Raw genomic sequence first — 15,303 nt, forward strand, 5'->3', positions numbered from 1 at the left:
TTAGGCATGCAGGACCCGGGACCCTCTCCCTTAGGCATGCAGGACCCGGGACCCTCTCCCTTAGTTAGGCATGCAGGACCCGGGACCCTCTCCCTTAGGCATGCAGGACCCGGGACCCTCTCCCTTAGTTAGGCATGCAGGACCCGGGACCCTCTCCCTTAGGCATGCAGGACCCGGGACCCTCTCCCTTAGTTAGGCATGCAGGACCCGGGGCCCCCCTCCATTAGGCATGCAAGACCCTGGGCGCTCTCCCTTAGGCATGCAGGACCCAGGGGCACTCTCGCTTAGGCATGCAGGACCCGGGGGCACTCTCGCTTAGACATGCAGGACCCGGGGGCACTCTCGCTTAGGCATGCAGGACCCAGGGCCCTCTCTCTTAGGCATGCAAGATCCAGGAGGAACTATGATTTGTTGGTGACAGTGGTTTTCTATTTGACACTTCGACTAGACAGTTAAAACAATGACCTGTCTGTGCCAAGTTCACTGAGCTTTGCTGCAAGATTGGCATGATCTGGAATTAGGTGGATGTGGGATCAATTGAGGAAAGGATTACAGTTGTTTACTCTGCACTGGTCATTTTATGGAATTTTCCTTTGTAACAAGGAGATTGTAAAATTGACAGTTGACAGTGGAATCAGATGAACTCCACAGTGACAAGGTGTCTAGCATGTAAGCCATCAAGAATCCTTTTTTCTTCCTAAAAGTCTCACACGCTGATGCTGACTGGCACATCACCTAATAAACCTCTCGGTGTCTCCTAGCCTCTTCTGATTTTGCCCACACCATGTTAGTACCGTCAAAGGGTACTGTTTTGCGCGAATACTGACTCAGGAAGAGCTAACATTTCTCAAGTCCCAAAGAAAAGGAAGTTTATTACAAGCATTTGTTCCCATTTTTGGCTAAAACAACTGTGATTATCCTTAACAACTGTAGCAAACATTTACAGCACTGTGACAAAAGAAAACAAAAACATCAGGTGCTGTATTAGTTTGCAGTATGTGCTTGACTCAATGTGCCAGTGGATGTGCATTTAATGAATGTTTCCTCTTAACTCAGCACTAAATGGGTATGAGTCAGACAGAGTAGAGATACAAGACCTAGTAGCTGTCTCCTGGAGCATATACTGTAGTTGGGGAGGTAAAGCCAGCACATCTGAAACTACTGGAAATCAAATACTAAACCATGTGTGTTTGTTTCGTAGGCTGCTATAAAAAGTACCACAAACTGGGTGGCTTAAATAGCAGAAATGTATTCTTTCACAGTTCTGGAGGCCAGCAATCTGAAATCAAGGTGTCAGCAGAGCCTTGTTCCCTCTGAAGTTCTAGGGAAGAGTCTGCACCATGACTCCCCCTAGTTTCTGGTTGTTGGTGGCAATCTCTGATGTTCTTAGCTTGTAGATGCATCACTCCAATCTCTGCCTCCATCTTCACATGGCCTTCTCCTCTTTTGTCCTTGTATCCAGACCTCTCCTTACACTAGTCATTGGCCTAGGGCCCAGCCTAATCCAGTATAACCTCATCTTAGCTAGATTAGATCTGCAAAGTCTCTAGTTTCAAATAATGTCACATTCACAGATACCAGGAGTTAGGACTTGAAGGCATCTTTGTGGGAGACACGATTCAATCCAACACCATAACAAGAAGTAGCGTAGCAGTTTAGTGCAAGTAATTTCACTTTTTTAGGCCTCTACAGCTCAATTTTTCTTAAGGGTAAACTGGGATGATATTATCACCTATATAATAGGACTGCTTTGAGAATCACATAAGTTAATACATGTAAAAAGCTTCAGAATAGTGCCTGGCACAGCATAAGTGCTCAGTAAATGTTATGGTAACAGTATCATAGCCATAATTTGTGAATTAGAAAATAAGTATCTTGCTATGCATATGAGGAGCTGTAGATATGAAAACACAGTAGGAAATGTCTCCCTTCAGAAGTCAGGACCTTCATCTGGGCATTAAAAGATGAGTAGGACTCAGATATGGAGATGGACATTAGGAAGTGATGCACAGTACAGACTTACGGCAGGCAATTGCAAGCCTGCCGTATGAAAGGTGGTATCTGTTAGTCACTGAATGCTGAGAAGAGCTTCCTTTTTATCTCTGTCACCAGTGGGAGATATTTATAAAATAAGTGATGGGGCAGTCGGAGCTTGAGAAGGCACTTTCCTTGTAGAAATGGTACTGTCTGTAGGGCGGGTGGTTTAACAAGAGGCTGGGGTATACAGGGTAGGATATACCAGAAAGAGGGACTTAGAAAACAAAAAATTCAAGAAAAGGCCATTGCCTGTTGGTGAAACCAGCTCACTACAACTCCATTTGTAGAGGTTAAAAGCAGCATGCAATTTTTATAATTCTCAGCCAAATCATTTTCTTTATGTAAACAAATAAAAAGAGCAGAATAGAGAACAAAAATCATTTTGTGTCTACAGTGATTTTCAGGTGTTACTAATTATATTATAGCTCTAGCATGTGGGTTTCATTTAGGCTTTTAAATATTCACTCTCCAGTGTAAGGGGCCCTGATGTATTCAGCTGCTTGCCTCCCTGCTGTGTAAACGTCCAGTCCCGTGGCCAGATCTGGGTCCTCAGTTCTGAATCACAGCTCCCAGGCTTTGCCTCTGCTGTCTGCAGCCTCCAGACTTGCTGCACTGTCATCCTATTGCTGTCTCTGAATCAGCTGAACTCTAAACCCATTCCATTACTGATCCTAGGCAAATTCGGAGCTGTGTGGGCTTTAGGAATTAGGATACAGTATCAATATGCCTTCTTTCCTCTGACTGCTCTGATCTCCGTGGGAGGACAGCTGCAAGGTATCATGGGCTGGGAGGCAGATGTGACTGGTTCAAATTCTGACTCTGCTGCTGACTATGACGTAGCCTTTTGAAAGTTACTAAAGTTTTCTGAGCTGTTTTTTCTATCCATAAAATTGCATAATAGTACTTCCTATTTAGAGTAAACAAATGCAGTAACTGTTCCAAAATAGGCATTCAAGAACTGTCACTTCACACCTTCACTTCTTGTCCCTTTCATTCAGCATTCAGCCTAAGCCCTGTTTGCTCCATGAAACCTTTACGGATTCAGCCCCCACGGGCTTCCTCTTCCCCTGAACTCTAACTCCAGGCCAGCCTACCTAATGCTGTATGGGGTTGTTCCCTGTTGTGCTGGTGTGTACAAATGCAATGTATGTGACAATACTGATGACTGAACAGGAGCGTCATTCCTCAGGATCCTCACTGTATGTGTTTCTTTTCAGATTCTCGAGTCAGAGGGTGGTTCATGTTGGACTCTTACCTTCCTACCTTTTTTCTTACTGTCATGTATCTGCTCTCAATATGGCTGGGTAACAAGTATATGAAGAACAGACCTGCTCTTTCTCTCAGGGGTATCCTCACCTTGTATAATCTCGGAATCACACTTCTCTCCGCATACATGCTGGCAGAGGTAAGTGTTTAGCCAAAGCTGAAGTCCAGTAACTAGCAGTTTTTATTGATAGAAACAATTACATCTAGCCTGGCAGAACTACACAAAGTTGCTATCAATACTTTAAGTCCTAAGGAACTTATTCCAGCATTTGATATTATTCTTTCTGAAAATCCTGGAAGTCCTTGTTTATAACTTGAATCTTTCGTATCCCAATTTAGACCTATTTATTTTTTATTTTATTATTATTATTTTTTTTGAGACAGAGTCTTGCTCTGTCATTCAGGCTGGAGGGCAATGGCACAATCTCAGCTCACTGCAACCTCTGCCTCCCGGGTTTAGGCGATTCTCATGGCTCAGCCTCCTGAATAGCTGGGATTACAGGTACTCACCACCATGCCCAGCTAATTTTTGTAATTTTAGTACAGACGGGGTTTCACCATGTTGCCCAGGCTGGTCTTGAACTCCTGATCTCAGGTGATCCTCCTGCCTCGGCCTCCCAAAGTGCTGGGATTACAGGTGTGAGCCACCATGCCTGGCCTAGACCTATTTCTTTAGTCTCTAGTCTAATTTAGAATCACAACGTAGATCAAATGGGCTTTTACAGATCATGTTACAGGTTTCTCCTTTTACAGATGAGGATACTGAGGCTTTAGAAAAGTTTCATAATTTTCCCGAGAATAGACAGTGATTAACAGAGTATTTTAAAAATTAACTTAAACATCATATGCAGTTAGTTTTACTGAAATGCCAATATATATATTCCCTTAAAGAATAGTCCGTATGTCTTTGGAACACTGACATTTCAGTTCAGCTCTGGTGGCCCTTGTTACATCCTGTGCTCCAGATTCCGCTGGGAAGCACCAAACAAGGTCATTTTACAGGAGAAGGAACAAGGATGAGTGCCCCGTCTGTATAACCAAAAGTTATTTTAATTTAAAAAAAAAAGAAATCTAAAAGTGTTAAATAACTTTCTGTGGCAAAAAAAAAAAAAAAAAAAGAAAGAAAGAAAGAAAAACAGGGGCAAAGAGAATGAAAACAAAATTTTTTAGGGATTTTATAGCTTGTATAAAAATCATTCATACCAGCTATAAGTGGGAGATAATGGCACAAATATAGCTGCCTTTCTGATGATCTTGAACTCTAAAAGAAAATAAATCCTTGCCTTAGAAATGAAGGTTCTCTTGAGAGTTTATTCTGTGCATTATTCTAATATGTACCATTCTTAATAACTATTAATTTACTATAAATGACTGGAATGAAGCTCTCATGGAATTTTAGGCATCAGTCAGTATAGGAGATGGAATTTTGGGGTAAAAAAGCCATGCTAACAACTTTTTTTTTTTTTTTTTTTTTTTAAGGCGGAGTCTTGCTGTGTCACCCAGGCTGGAGTGCAGTGGCGCACTCTCAGCTCACTGTAACCTCCGCCTCCTAAGTTCAAGCCATTCTTCTGCCTCAGCCTCCCAAGTAGCTGGGATTACAGCTGCCCACCACCATTCCTGGCTAATATATATATATATACATATTTTGTAGAGATGGGGATTCACCATGTTGGTTAGGCTGGTCTTGAACTCCTGACCTCAGGTGATCCATCCGCCTCGGCCTCCCAGAGTGCTGGGATTACAGACCTGAGCCACCACCCACAGCCGACAACTCTTAAAATTATATCACATAGGTGCTCACTAATCTACTTGACACTGAAAGGACCATTTTTATTTTAGGTTCTCTACCAGCTGAAGTTTAGCTCACTAGAAGAGTTAGCAAGATAGTAATTTATGGGATTCGTTTCTCTATATAGCAGAAGGAAAGATACTCTTGGATTGTTTTCCATAAGTGACAGCTGCACACTATTTACAATAGCAAAGACTTGGAACCAACCCAAATGCCCATCAGTGGTAGACTGGATAAAGAAAATGTGGCACATAAACACCACAGAATACTATGCAGTCATAAAAAAGAATGAGATCATGTCCTTTGCAGGGACATGGATGAAGCTGGAAGCCATCATCCACAGCAAACTAACACAGGAACAGAAAACCAGACACCACATGTTCTCACGTATAAGTGGGAGTTGAACAATGAGAACATATGGACACAAGGAGGGGAACATCACACACCCGGGCCTGTTGGTGGGTGGGGGGCAAGGGTAGGGAGAGCATTAGGATAAATACCTAATGCGTGTGGGGCTTAAAACCTAGATGAAAGGTTGACAGGTGCAGCAAACCACCAAGGCACATGTATACCTATGTAACATACATGCACATTCTGCACATGTATCCCAGAACTTAAAGTAAAATAAAAAATGTAAAAAATAATAATAAAAAAGAAGTGACAGCTGCAGCAGAAGGGCCAGCCTGCATGTCCAACCACACCAGCAGNTGGACACAAGGAGGGGAACATCACACACCCGGGCCTGTTGGTGGGTGGGGGGCAAGGGTAGGGAGAGCATTAGGATAAATACCTAATGCGTGTGGGGCTTAAAACCTAGATGAAAGGTTGACAGGTGCAGCAAACCACCAAGGCACATGTATACCTATGTAACATACATGCACATTCTGCACATGTATCCCAGAACTTAAAGTAAAATAAAAAATGTAAAAAATAATAATAAAAAAGAAGTGACAGCTGCAGCAGAAGGGCCAGCCTGCATGTCCAACCACACCAGCAGTTCTAGTACCTGTTTGGACGGAGCTTTGGTATAATGGAGTCAGAAGACACAAGTTTGTTTTAGTTTTGTCACTTTCTGTGTAATTTTAGAGCAGTTACTTAGGCTTTCCAAACCTTAGGCAACTTATCTATAAAGCAGAGATACAATATTTATACTACATAACTCTTGAGTGATTTGTAACGATTAATGACTTCTGTTCAATCAGCATGTAGTGAGCTTTTACTAGGCACTGAATATGAAGCCCTGAAGTATATGGATAAGACACAGCTTCTACACTTGAAGAGCCTATGGACTAGTACAGAATAGGAGTTGGTAAATGTGAAAATGCTTTGTGAATTACAAAGTGCTAGTTGAACAGTAGTCACCATCAACAGGAGTAAGAACAACCATTTAGTTTTTGAACAACGAGGTAAATGTCTTCTTTCTAGGAAGAACATATCTGCACTGAGCCCATTGCCTACCACTAATTTTACCTACTGCTTACCCACTCTTTCTCTTTCACTATGTGTAAGTGTAAAATCACTTAGTTCAGTTCAAAATCCCTACCATTGATTGCCGCCCAGTCTCCTCTCTTTGATTGTGACGTCTTTCAGAGCAGGCAGAAGGTCTTTCTTTGACACTCTGGGGGTATGTTCAATAGACACTAGTCAGGTGACAGACTGATTTAACCTTGCTAACTTGTTAGGGGTCAGCAGATGTCTGCTTAAGCCAGAAAGTCACCGCAATAATTATTAACAGTCTTTCGACAAAGATGTATTGAGTTCCCACACTGTCAGATTCAACTGTAGATTCTAGAACACAACCTTTGCCCTGTGGGAAAGAATGAGAGGCTGGTGATGGGGCAGCCTCTGAGAAGGTGACATTGGAGTTGAGACTGAACGACACAGTGGACAGAGAGGATCAGTGGTTCAAGATGAGGTGGAGAGATGGCAGATGACATTGGGGCCTTGGAAGGAATTTGGCTTGCAGTCTAAGTGTCATGGAAAGCTATTGGAGGATTTTAATGATGGGAGCGCTATTATCTCCCTTTTAAAATAGATCACTCTAGCTCCTACATAGAAAATGGACTATGAGGGTGACTTGACAAGAATGTTAGCAAAGAGTCCAGTTAGGAAATCATTGCAGTACTAAGGCAACAGATGCTAGCATCTTGGATTAAGGTGGTGAAGATGGGAAGAAGCTGGTGGATTCTAAGTATATTTTGGAGTAATTTAGTCCACACCTCCTTACAACTAACCCTATTTGACAGCCTTCCTTCCTTTTCTAGCACATAGGTTGGATGACTCCTGCACCAGTAAGGGGATTAAGAATGGTCCGGGGAGAGACAGATAGAGCCTCTCTAGCTTGACTGTCTATTCAGTTATTAAATTGTCAGGTAGTTCTGCACAGATGCCACAGGAATGGGGACAACCCGGATAAATCTGACTAAAACAGGAAACATCATGGGGAAACAGAATATGCCCTGCTCTCTCCACACTCAGGAGTTACTCTATAACTACACTGTTTTGTTTTCGTTTTTAGGCGGAGTCTCGCTCTGTTGCCCAGGCTGGAGTGCAGTGGCCGGATCTCAGCTCACTGCAAGCTCCGCCTCCCGGGTTTATGCCATTCTCCTGCCTCAGCCTCCCGAGTAGCTGGGACTACAGACGCCCGCCACCTCGCCCGGCTAGTTTTTGTATTTTTTAGTAGAGATGGGGTTTCACCAGGTTAGCCAGGATGGTCTCGATCTCCTGACCTCGTGATCCCCCCATCTCAGCCTCCCAAAGTGCTGGGATTACAGGCTTGAGCCACCATGCCCGGCCTATAACTGCACTGTTAATGTGCAGAGTAGGGATTAGAGACCCTGACTACAGAACCACAATCTGACCATAGAGGCTTTCATTTAATCCTTGTACACGAAGTTAAACAGCTTTCTTAGTTTGAAAAATGCACCAACACGCCAAAATTAATATGTAGTTTAAGGTCTTTCTGGGTCCCCTCTAGCCAGTTGCACTGATTCCCAGTTGAGGACTAACAGCATAAATCCCCTGGGAGATACTGGGAAATGACCTGATTTGTAATAGATCCCATCAGGAAAATCCAAAGTTTTCTTCTTTCGCTGGACTTATTTATGTCGATAATCTCCAACTGGCATGATGTTAACAGAAGAAGTTTTGTTAGAAGGAAAGAGGTATATCAGGACAGTGAAGAACTCTCACAAAGGTTCTAAAACATTCTAAATGTTATTCAGTAATCTCTCTCTACCATTTCATCAGCATCCAGACCCTCTCAGCTGTGTGTATGTATTTTAATGGATACTGTATATGAATTTTATACATCTCTAAGGCAGCAGAAAATACTAAATCGTAGGCCTTTCGCCTGTAATACCTGATCCAAATCACAAATGCCTTATATTCTAGAATTTTAACTTTTTACAGGGAGAAAACTTATTTCATAGAATTTTCAACCAAGAATAAAAAAGCTCATTTTCTCATGAGGTGGAAAGTACACCAAACAATGAATTAGGAATTCTGAATTCTAATCATCCTTCTCCCACTTTCTAGTCATGTAATCTTGAGCAAATCAGATACTTATCAAATGTTTACTGAACACTTACCATGTAGCAGGTACTGGGCAAGGAACCATAGATACAAAGATGAGCAAAAACAGATGCATCCATTTTTTGGAGCTTTTTGGTTTTTGAGAGTAATGGGGAAGACAGACATTAATTAACCAACAAATTGTTTGATTACCGAGTAGCATAAATACAATGAAGAAAATGGTTTAAGAACCTTACTGAACACTGTTTTCGATATGGCAATATATATATGGCGGTATATATATTTTTTAAATTATTGAGATGATTAAATATATCTAAACCAATACAAAATATTAAATTTTTACTGAGTTTTCTCGCAGTTGTTTTCAGCTAATTCTACATTTCACTTCTAGAAACATGACTAGATAATTCCTTACATAAAATTTTGTGACTCAAATGATAGTTAAAATCTGTTATTTTGGCCAATGTAAATAGTTAGAGGTAACGTATATTAATTAAGGAAATAGCCGTTGATTTCAGTGCAACAGCAGAAAATAAGTCCCCTGATAATAGGTGTTTGAGGACAGGATTGAGACAAACTCAAATTCTGGGAAAATCCTACTCAAACCTTGAATAGATGCCAGAGACATGAATGGGAAATTCAATCTGCATCCAAATTCTTGTGCTGATGTTTATTTTTCTTTCTTTCTTGGTTCTTTGGCAGCTCATTCTCTCCACTTGGGAAGGAGGCTACAACTTACAGTGTCAAGATCTTACCAGCGCAGGGGAAGCTGACATCCGGGTGAGCCACTAGAAGCAAATCAACCAACCATAACCAGTTCTCGTTGACAAGGAGAGGAGGTTTTCTCCTTCCAGATAGGGGGCTGAGGCTAGAATTAGATAAGAAAGGGGTTCCTGTTCTAATAGAAATGCTGATTTCCAGCTGTCCCTCTATAGGGGACCAGCTGAATAAACCACAGCACATCCACATAGCAGATGCCTCTACAAAGTGAAGTGAGGAAGAGCTCTATACTGCTACAGAATTGTCTCCAGGATATAGTTACGTGAACAAAAGTAACTTGAAGACTGTGTTTATAGGATAGCACCCTTTGTGCAATAAATGATATGAATGCGTATGTGTATTTGCTTGTATTTTTAAAAAGAAACAATGACAGGATAAACTAAAAGCTAAAAAAAAGTGTTTCCACTAGGCATGGTGGCTCATGCCTGTAATCCCAGCACTTTGGGAGGCCAAGGCGGGTGGATCAAGAGGTCAGGAGTTCGAGACCAGCCTCACCAACATAGTGAAACCCCATCTCTACTAAAAATAAAAAATTAGCCAGGCATAGTGTTGGGCACCTGTAGTCCCAGCCACTCAGGAGGCTGAGCCAGGAGAATCACTTGAACCCAGGAGGCAGAGGTTATGGTGAGCTGAGACTGTGCCACTGCACTCCAGCCTGGGCAACACAGCAAGACTCCATCTCAAAAAAAAAAAAAAGTGTTTCCTTTGAGGGGAGGGAACAGGGCAGAGGGGATACAGGGGAAGCCAGAATTCTCTGAATGTACCTTGTGCTATATTTGATTTTGGAACCACTAAGTGCTTTACATAATTATAAAACAAAATTAAATTTAAAAAGAAAGCAAGGCAGCTAGCCCCTAAAAGTTGGAAACAAACTTAAATAAATGAATATACCTACATATTAAGTTGGTGACATAACCACCCAAGGAACTATTTCAAGTGACTTTAAAACAGTTTTTTGACTGAACGCCCCTAGTGAGATATATCTTAACAGTATCCAGTAATTCTTTTGTTATTGTTAATAACATTGGTATTGCTTTTTTGACACTGTGATAGTACACTATGGGATTAATTAAGTATATAATAATGTTAATATCAGTAGGCACTTCGATTTGAAACATGGAAAAAAGAGATAGCAATAAAAAAGTTAAACTAAAACTCATTAATAATAGATTCAAATTGAAAATATCAGAATTAACTTTATTCTTTTTTAAAAAAATTTTTCAGCTCTGTCTATAGAAAAGGCTTAGTCTGTGACAGCCCAGTACAACGAGCAGTGATTACCCAGATCATGCTGTCTAAACAGAATTTTCTCCAGAAAAGATTAGGTTTCTTAGATAATGGGCCTCTTCCGGTTTGGGGCAAGAAATGTTTATAAGATGAACCCAGGATATCTATGAGAGAAGGCGAAGCAGCTACCCAGGACTATGAGGATCGTCACAAAAAGAGGAGTTGCCTGGAAGGGACCCCACTGCCTAAAAATGGGGCGGGTTGAACATCAAAAGAATACTGACTGGAATGAACTGAAGCATTAAGTATGTAAAAAGCCATGAGTTTAAAATGATACTCATTTAAAAAACTCTTATTGTTACCTTTTGAAGGTTGTTAGAACACCAATTCATTTTAGGAAAGAAAAAAACGGAAAGAATTAAGCATTTATTTTGCCTTTCATATGTGAATTTCCAAATAGATGAAAAGGGAAAGTTCTTCTCTATAGAAAAGAAAAGTTCTTAGGTAACAATAGAATTAGAAAAATCACCATTTTGCAACTCCTAGTGAAATAATGGATCGTATTAGTCTGTTTCGCATTGCTATAAAGGAATACCTGAGGCTGGGTAATTTATAAAGAGTTTCAGTTTGGCTCATGGTTCTGCAGGCTGTACAGAAAGCATGGTGCCGGTATCTACATCTGATGAGGCCCTCAAGAAGTCTATAATCATGGTGGAAGGTGAAGGGGGAGCAGGCATGTCACATGGCAAGAGAGGGAGCAAGGCACAGGGAGGTCCCAGACTCTTTCAAACAATCAGATCTTGCAGTAACTCACCACAGGAAGGGCACCAAGCCATTCATGAGGGATCTGCCACGATGACCCAAACAAACACCTCCCACCAGGCCCCACCTCCGACAATGGGGATGACATTTCAACATGCGGTTTGGAGGGGACAAACATCCAAACTATATCATGGATCTGACAGCAGTCACCTGTGAATGGTAAAACTATTCGGTGAAAATTGAATAGAAACTTCATAATGACTGGACTCAATACCTGAACTCACTGTTCAGTCTGAATATCAGTGGAACAGCTAGAAATTATGTACCTCCTGATGTGAGGCAGTAAGAAGTAGACAGAACCCTCTGCAATATTCTTACCAAAAACATTACACCTGAGTCTAATCAAGCCTGTAACTCTAATTGCCGGTAACAGAAAACGCATGTGTAGAGAAACAAGTGAAATGATACTAAGAAACAATCTTACAAATCTATAATATTAGAAATTCTTTATAAAGCATCTAGTTTTTCTAAGAAATAAAAGACATGAAAGAATGGGCAGAGCAAAGAGAGAGAACTGTTATTGGTTAGAAGACACCTAAAAACCGTTTCAAACTAATGAAGATGGATCTTGTTTGGATCGTGATTTAATTGTAAAAAGACGTTCTGGGGGCTAGGAAAAAAATGACATATTTGAGACCGAGAAATTTGAACATGGATTGGGCCATTAGAAGATACTAAGGAATCGTTAATGTTGTTAGACAACATAATGACTTCATGGTTATGTTAAAAAGTCTCCCTATCGGAAGTATTTATAAATAAAATGATACCTTAGATTTGCTTATAATATTCTATACTTCCCACTCCCCTGCTCCCCAAAATGGTAGAAAGTGGAATTGATAAAAACTAGATTGGAATCATATTGAAAATTCTGAAGCTTGGCATTGGATGCTGAGTATTCATTTGACTTATTCTCCCTGCATTAGTGAATGTTTGAAATTTTCTATAACTAAACATGACATATTATTAAGACAGATATTAGAAACCATTTAACTAAAATCTTTAATATCAAGATGGACCTTTTTTTTTTTTTGAGACAGAGTTTCACTCTTGTCACCCAGGCTGGAGTGCAGTGGTATGATCTCAGCTCACTGCAACCTCTGCCTCCTGGGTTCAAGCGATTCTCCTGCCTCAGCCTCCCGAGTAGCTAGGATTACAGGTGCCCACAACCACACCCGGCTAATTTTTGTATTTTTAATAGAGACGGGGTTTCACCATGTTAGCCAGGCTGGTGTCGAACTCCTGACCTCAAATGATCCACCTGCCTCAGCCTCCCAGACTGCTGGGATTACAGGCGTGAGCTACCATGCCAAGCCAAGATGGATTTTTTTTTTTTTTTTTTTTTGAGGCAGAGTCTCACTCTGTCGCCCAGGCCAGAGTGCAGTGGCACGATCTCGGCTCACTGCAAGCTCTGCCTCCTGGGTTCATGCCATTCTCCTGCCTCAGCCTCCCAAGTAGCTGGGACTACAGGTGCCCGCCACCACACCCGGCTAATTTTTTTGTATTTTTAGTAGAGATGAGGTTTCACCGTGTTAGCCAGGGTGGTCTCAATCTCCTGACCTCGTGATCCACCTGCCTTGGCCTCCCAAAGTGGGACATTTTTAAAACATCTTCAAAACTGCAATACAAATAAAGTAAGATATTTCTCTGCATACATTTTATTTCTAATGCATTACCACAAACCGGTGCATTTTGGGATACCATACAGTTCTCTAAAGGTTGTTTTATATTTATTTGGAGTTTAATACGTCTGAAGGTTAATTATCCCATCAGACATTAAGATGGTTGCTGCCACACCTTATGATGGCCTTCTTGGGAAGTAGACAGTACAGCATGATATTTTAATTTCAAGATTCCTATTATGTAATGTCTTTAAAAATATGTTTAATGTTAGTGGTAAAAACACAGTGCCTTTAACTAAAGAAATGTCTTCCTATAGATGAGACTGACTGAAGGCCTTAAGAAGGAAAGGATGTGTTATCATGACCTCCCACCGTTAGCAAGGATGAATAACGCCTTGATTTTTAATCTAGTCATCTGAGGAAAAGACACAAAAGATGTAGTCATAGACTGCCCTTGGATAATCTAAGAGACAAAAAACATAATACTTTAGAAGAGCAGAGGAAAGTTATAATTGAATGTAACAAACAATAATGACCTCCTGTTGAGTGCTAGGCACTGAGCAAATGTGAGTGACAGTTTCTGCCCTTGAGTGATTTGCTATCTATTGATAGATTCATAACACTAGCTACACTCTATTATGGCTATTGATTATGGAGCCATAGTTAAAGTAATTTGAATGCAAATGAAGCAGCAATTCAGCCTGAGAAAGGAAAGGGCTGGGTGAAGTTCCAGAGAAAAGGTGGCATTTAAGAGGAATATAGTAAAGGATGACTGGAACATGCCAGACCTGAAGTAGGAAAGGAGTGCTGGGAGCAGAGAGAAGAGTTTTCATTGCTGCAGGAGGAGTAAGCAGGCCACTGTTCCAGCACACAGGACACCGTGGTGGGGAGCCTGCAGGAGGCTGGTGGGAACAGCAGCCACCCAAGCCCATGGGAGATCCTGGGTTCAAGCCAGGAGTCGTGGACTTGGTTCTGCAGGTGTAGAGGAGTAACCTGATCACACGTGTGTTCTGGAGAAATAACTCATCTCTTGCTAGAGTGGGGTGGATTGCTTGAAATAAGGAGAAACTGGAGACGAGGACACCCAGTGAGCTGCCTTTTCAGCAGTGAGAAAGAAACAGCAGGAAAGCGCAGGCAGCACGCAGAAGGCCGAGCAGTGGGGCGGCACCAGGAACACTGCCATTTCTCACCCTTTTCTCCCCTTTACCAATTTCTGTAGGTAGCCAAGGTGCTTTGGTGGTACTACTTCTCCAAGTCAGTAGAGTTCCTGGACACGATTTTCTTTGTTTTGCGGAAAAAAACGAGTCAGATTACTTTTCTTCATGTGTATCATCATGCTTCTATGTTTAACATCTGGTGGTGTGTCTTGAACTGGATACCTTGTGGACAAAGTAAGTTATTTTGTTAATTCTTCTGTTTTGAGGAATAGCTCTTAGAGACCACTGGTGCTGTCTTGTATTGAGCATCGCATGCAGATCAGGAGAGCATGAAGGGAGGCCTAGAGCACCGGCCTCGCCCCAGCAGGATGCCCGTGTCTGCCAGGGGCCGTGTATTCTAGTGTCTGGTCTTTGATACAGGCAAAATCTGGGCCGAACCTTAAATTTAAAACTGTTTTCTTTTCCACGCATCATATGTCCCATGGTCAGATATGGGAGCTGCTTCACTCTAATCCCAGCTGCTGTTCTACTCCTGTGGAAATATATCACCTTCCACAGTCACCACTTTCCCGTGAAACAGATTGAGGCATTTCAACTTTTAGGATTGCTTGTTTTTGCATTCTGGAAAATTAAGGTTACATCTCTGAGTGACCTACCAGATTTTCCTTTTTTTTAAAACTGAGAATCACAATAAGAAATATATTTTATATCACAACCCAGTGCAATCATCCATATTTGTTCATTTTCTTCTTCTTCTTTTTTTTTTTGAGATGGAATTTCACTCTTCTTGCCCATGCTGGAGTGCAGTGGCACAATCTCAGCTCACTGCAACCTCTGCCTCCTGGGTTCAAGCGATTTTCCTGCCTCAGCCTCCTGAATAGCTGGGATTACAGGTGCCCGCCACCACGCCCAGCTAATTTTTTGTATTTTTAGTAGAGACAGGGTTTCACTATGTTGGCCAGTCTGGTCTCGAACTTCTGACCTCAGGCTATCCACCTGCCTCAGCCTCTCAAAGTGCTGGGATTACAGGTGTGGGCCACCCATTTTTTTTTTTTTTTTTTTTTTTTTTTTT

At 41.6% G+C, this 15,303-nt stretch overlaps 1 protein-coding gene across 1 annotated transcript in view; it reads left to right on the plus strand.

Moving 5' to 3' along the window:
- Nucleotides 1-15,303, plus strand: part of ELOVL2 (ELOVL fatty acid elongase 2) — a 60,665-nt gene that overhangs the window by 35,364 nt on the left and 9,998 nt on the right. Inside the window, exons 3-6 of the mRNA XM_017891169.1 lie at nucleotides 2,713-2,811; nucleotides 3,255-3,442; nucleotides 9,329-9,406; nucleotides 14,294-14,465. Of these exons, the coding sequence (XP_017746658.1) occupies nucleotides 2,713-2,811; nucleotides 3,255-3,442; nucleotides 9,329-9,406; nucleotides 14,294-14,465 (537 nt within the window). The remainder of the gene's footprint in view (nucleotides 1-2,712; nucleotides 2,812-3,254; nucleotides 3,443-9,328; nucleotides 9,407-14,293; nucleotides 14,466-15,303) is intronic.

The sequence above is a fragment of the Rhinopithecus bieti genome, unplaced genomic scaffold, assembly GCF_001698545.2.
Source record: "Rhinopithecus bieti isolate Rb0 unplaced genomic scaffold, ASM169854v2 scaffold_19939, whole genome shotgun sequence".
Lineage (NCBI taxonomy): Eukaryota > Metazoa > Chordata > Mammalia > Primates > Cercopithecidae > Rhinopithecus > Rhinopithecus bieti.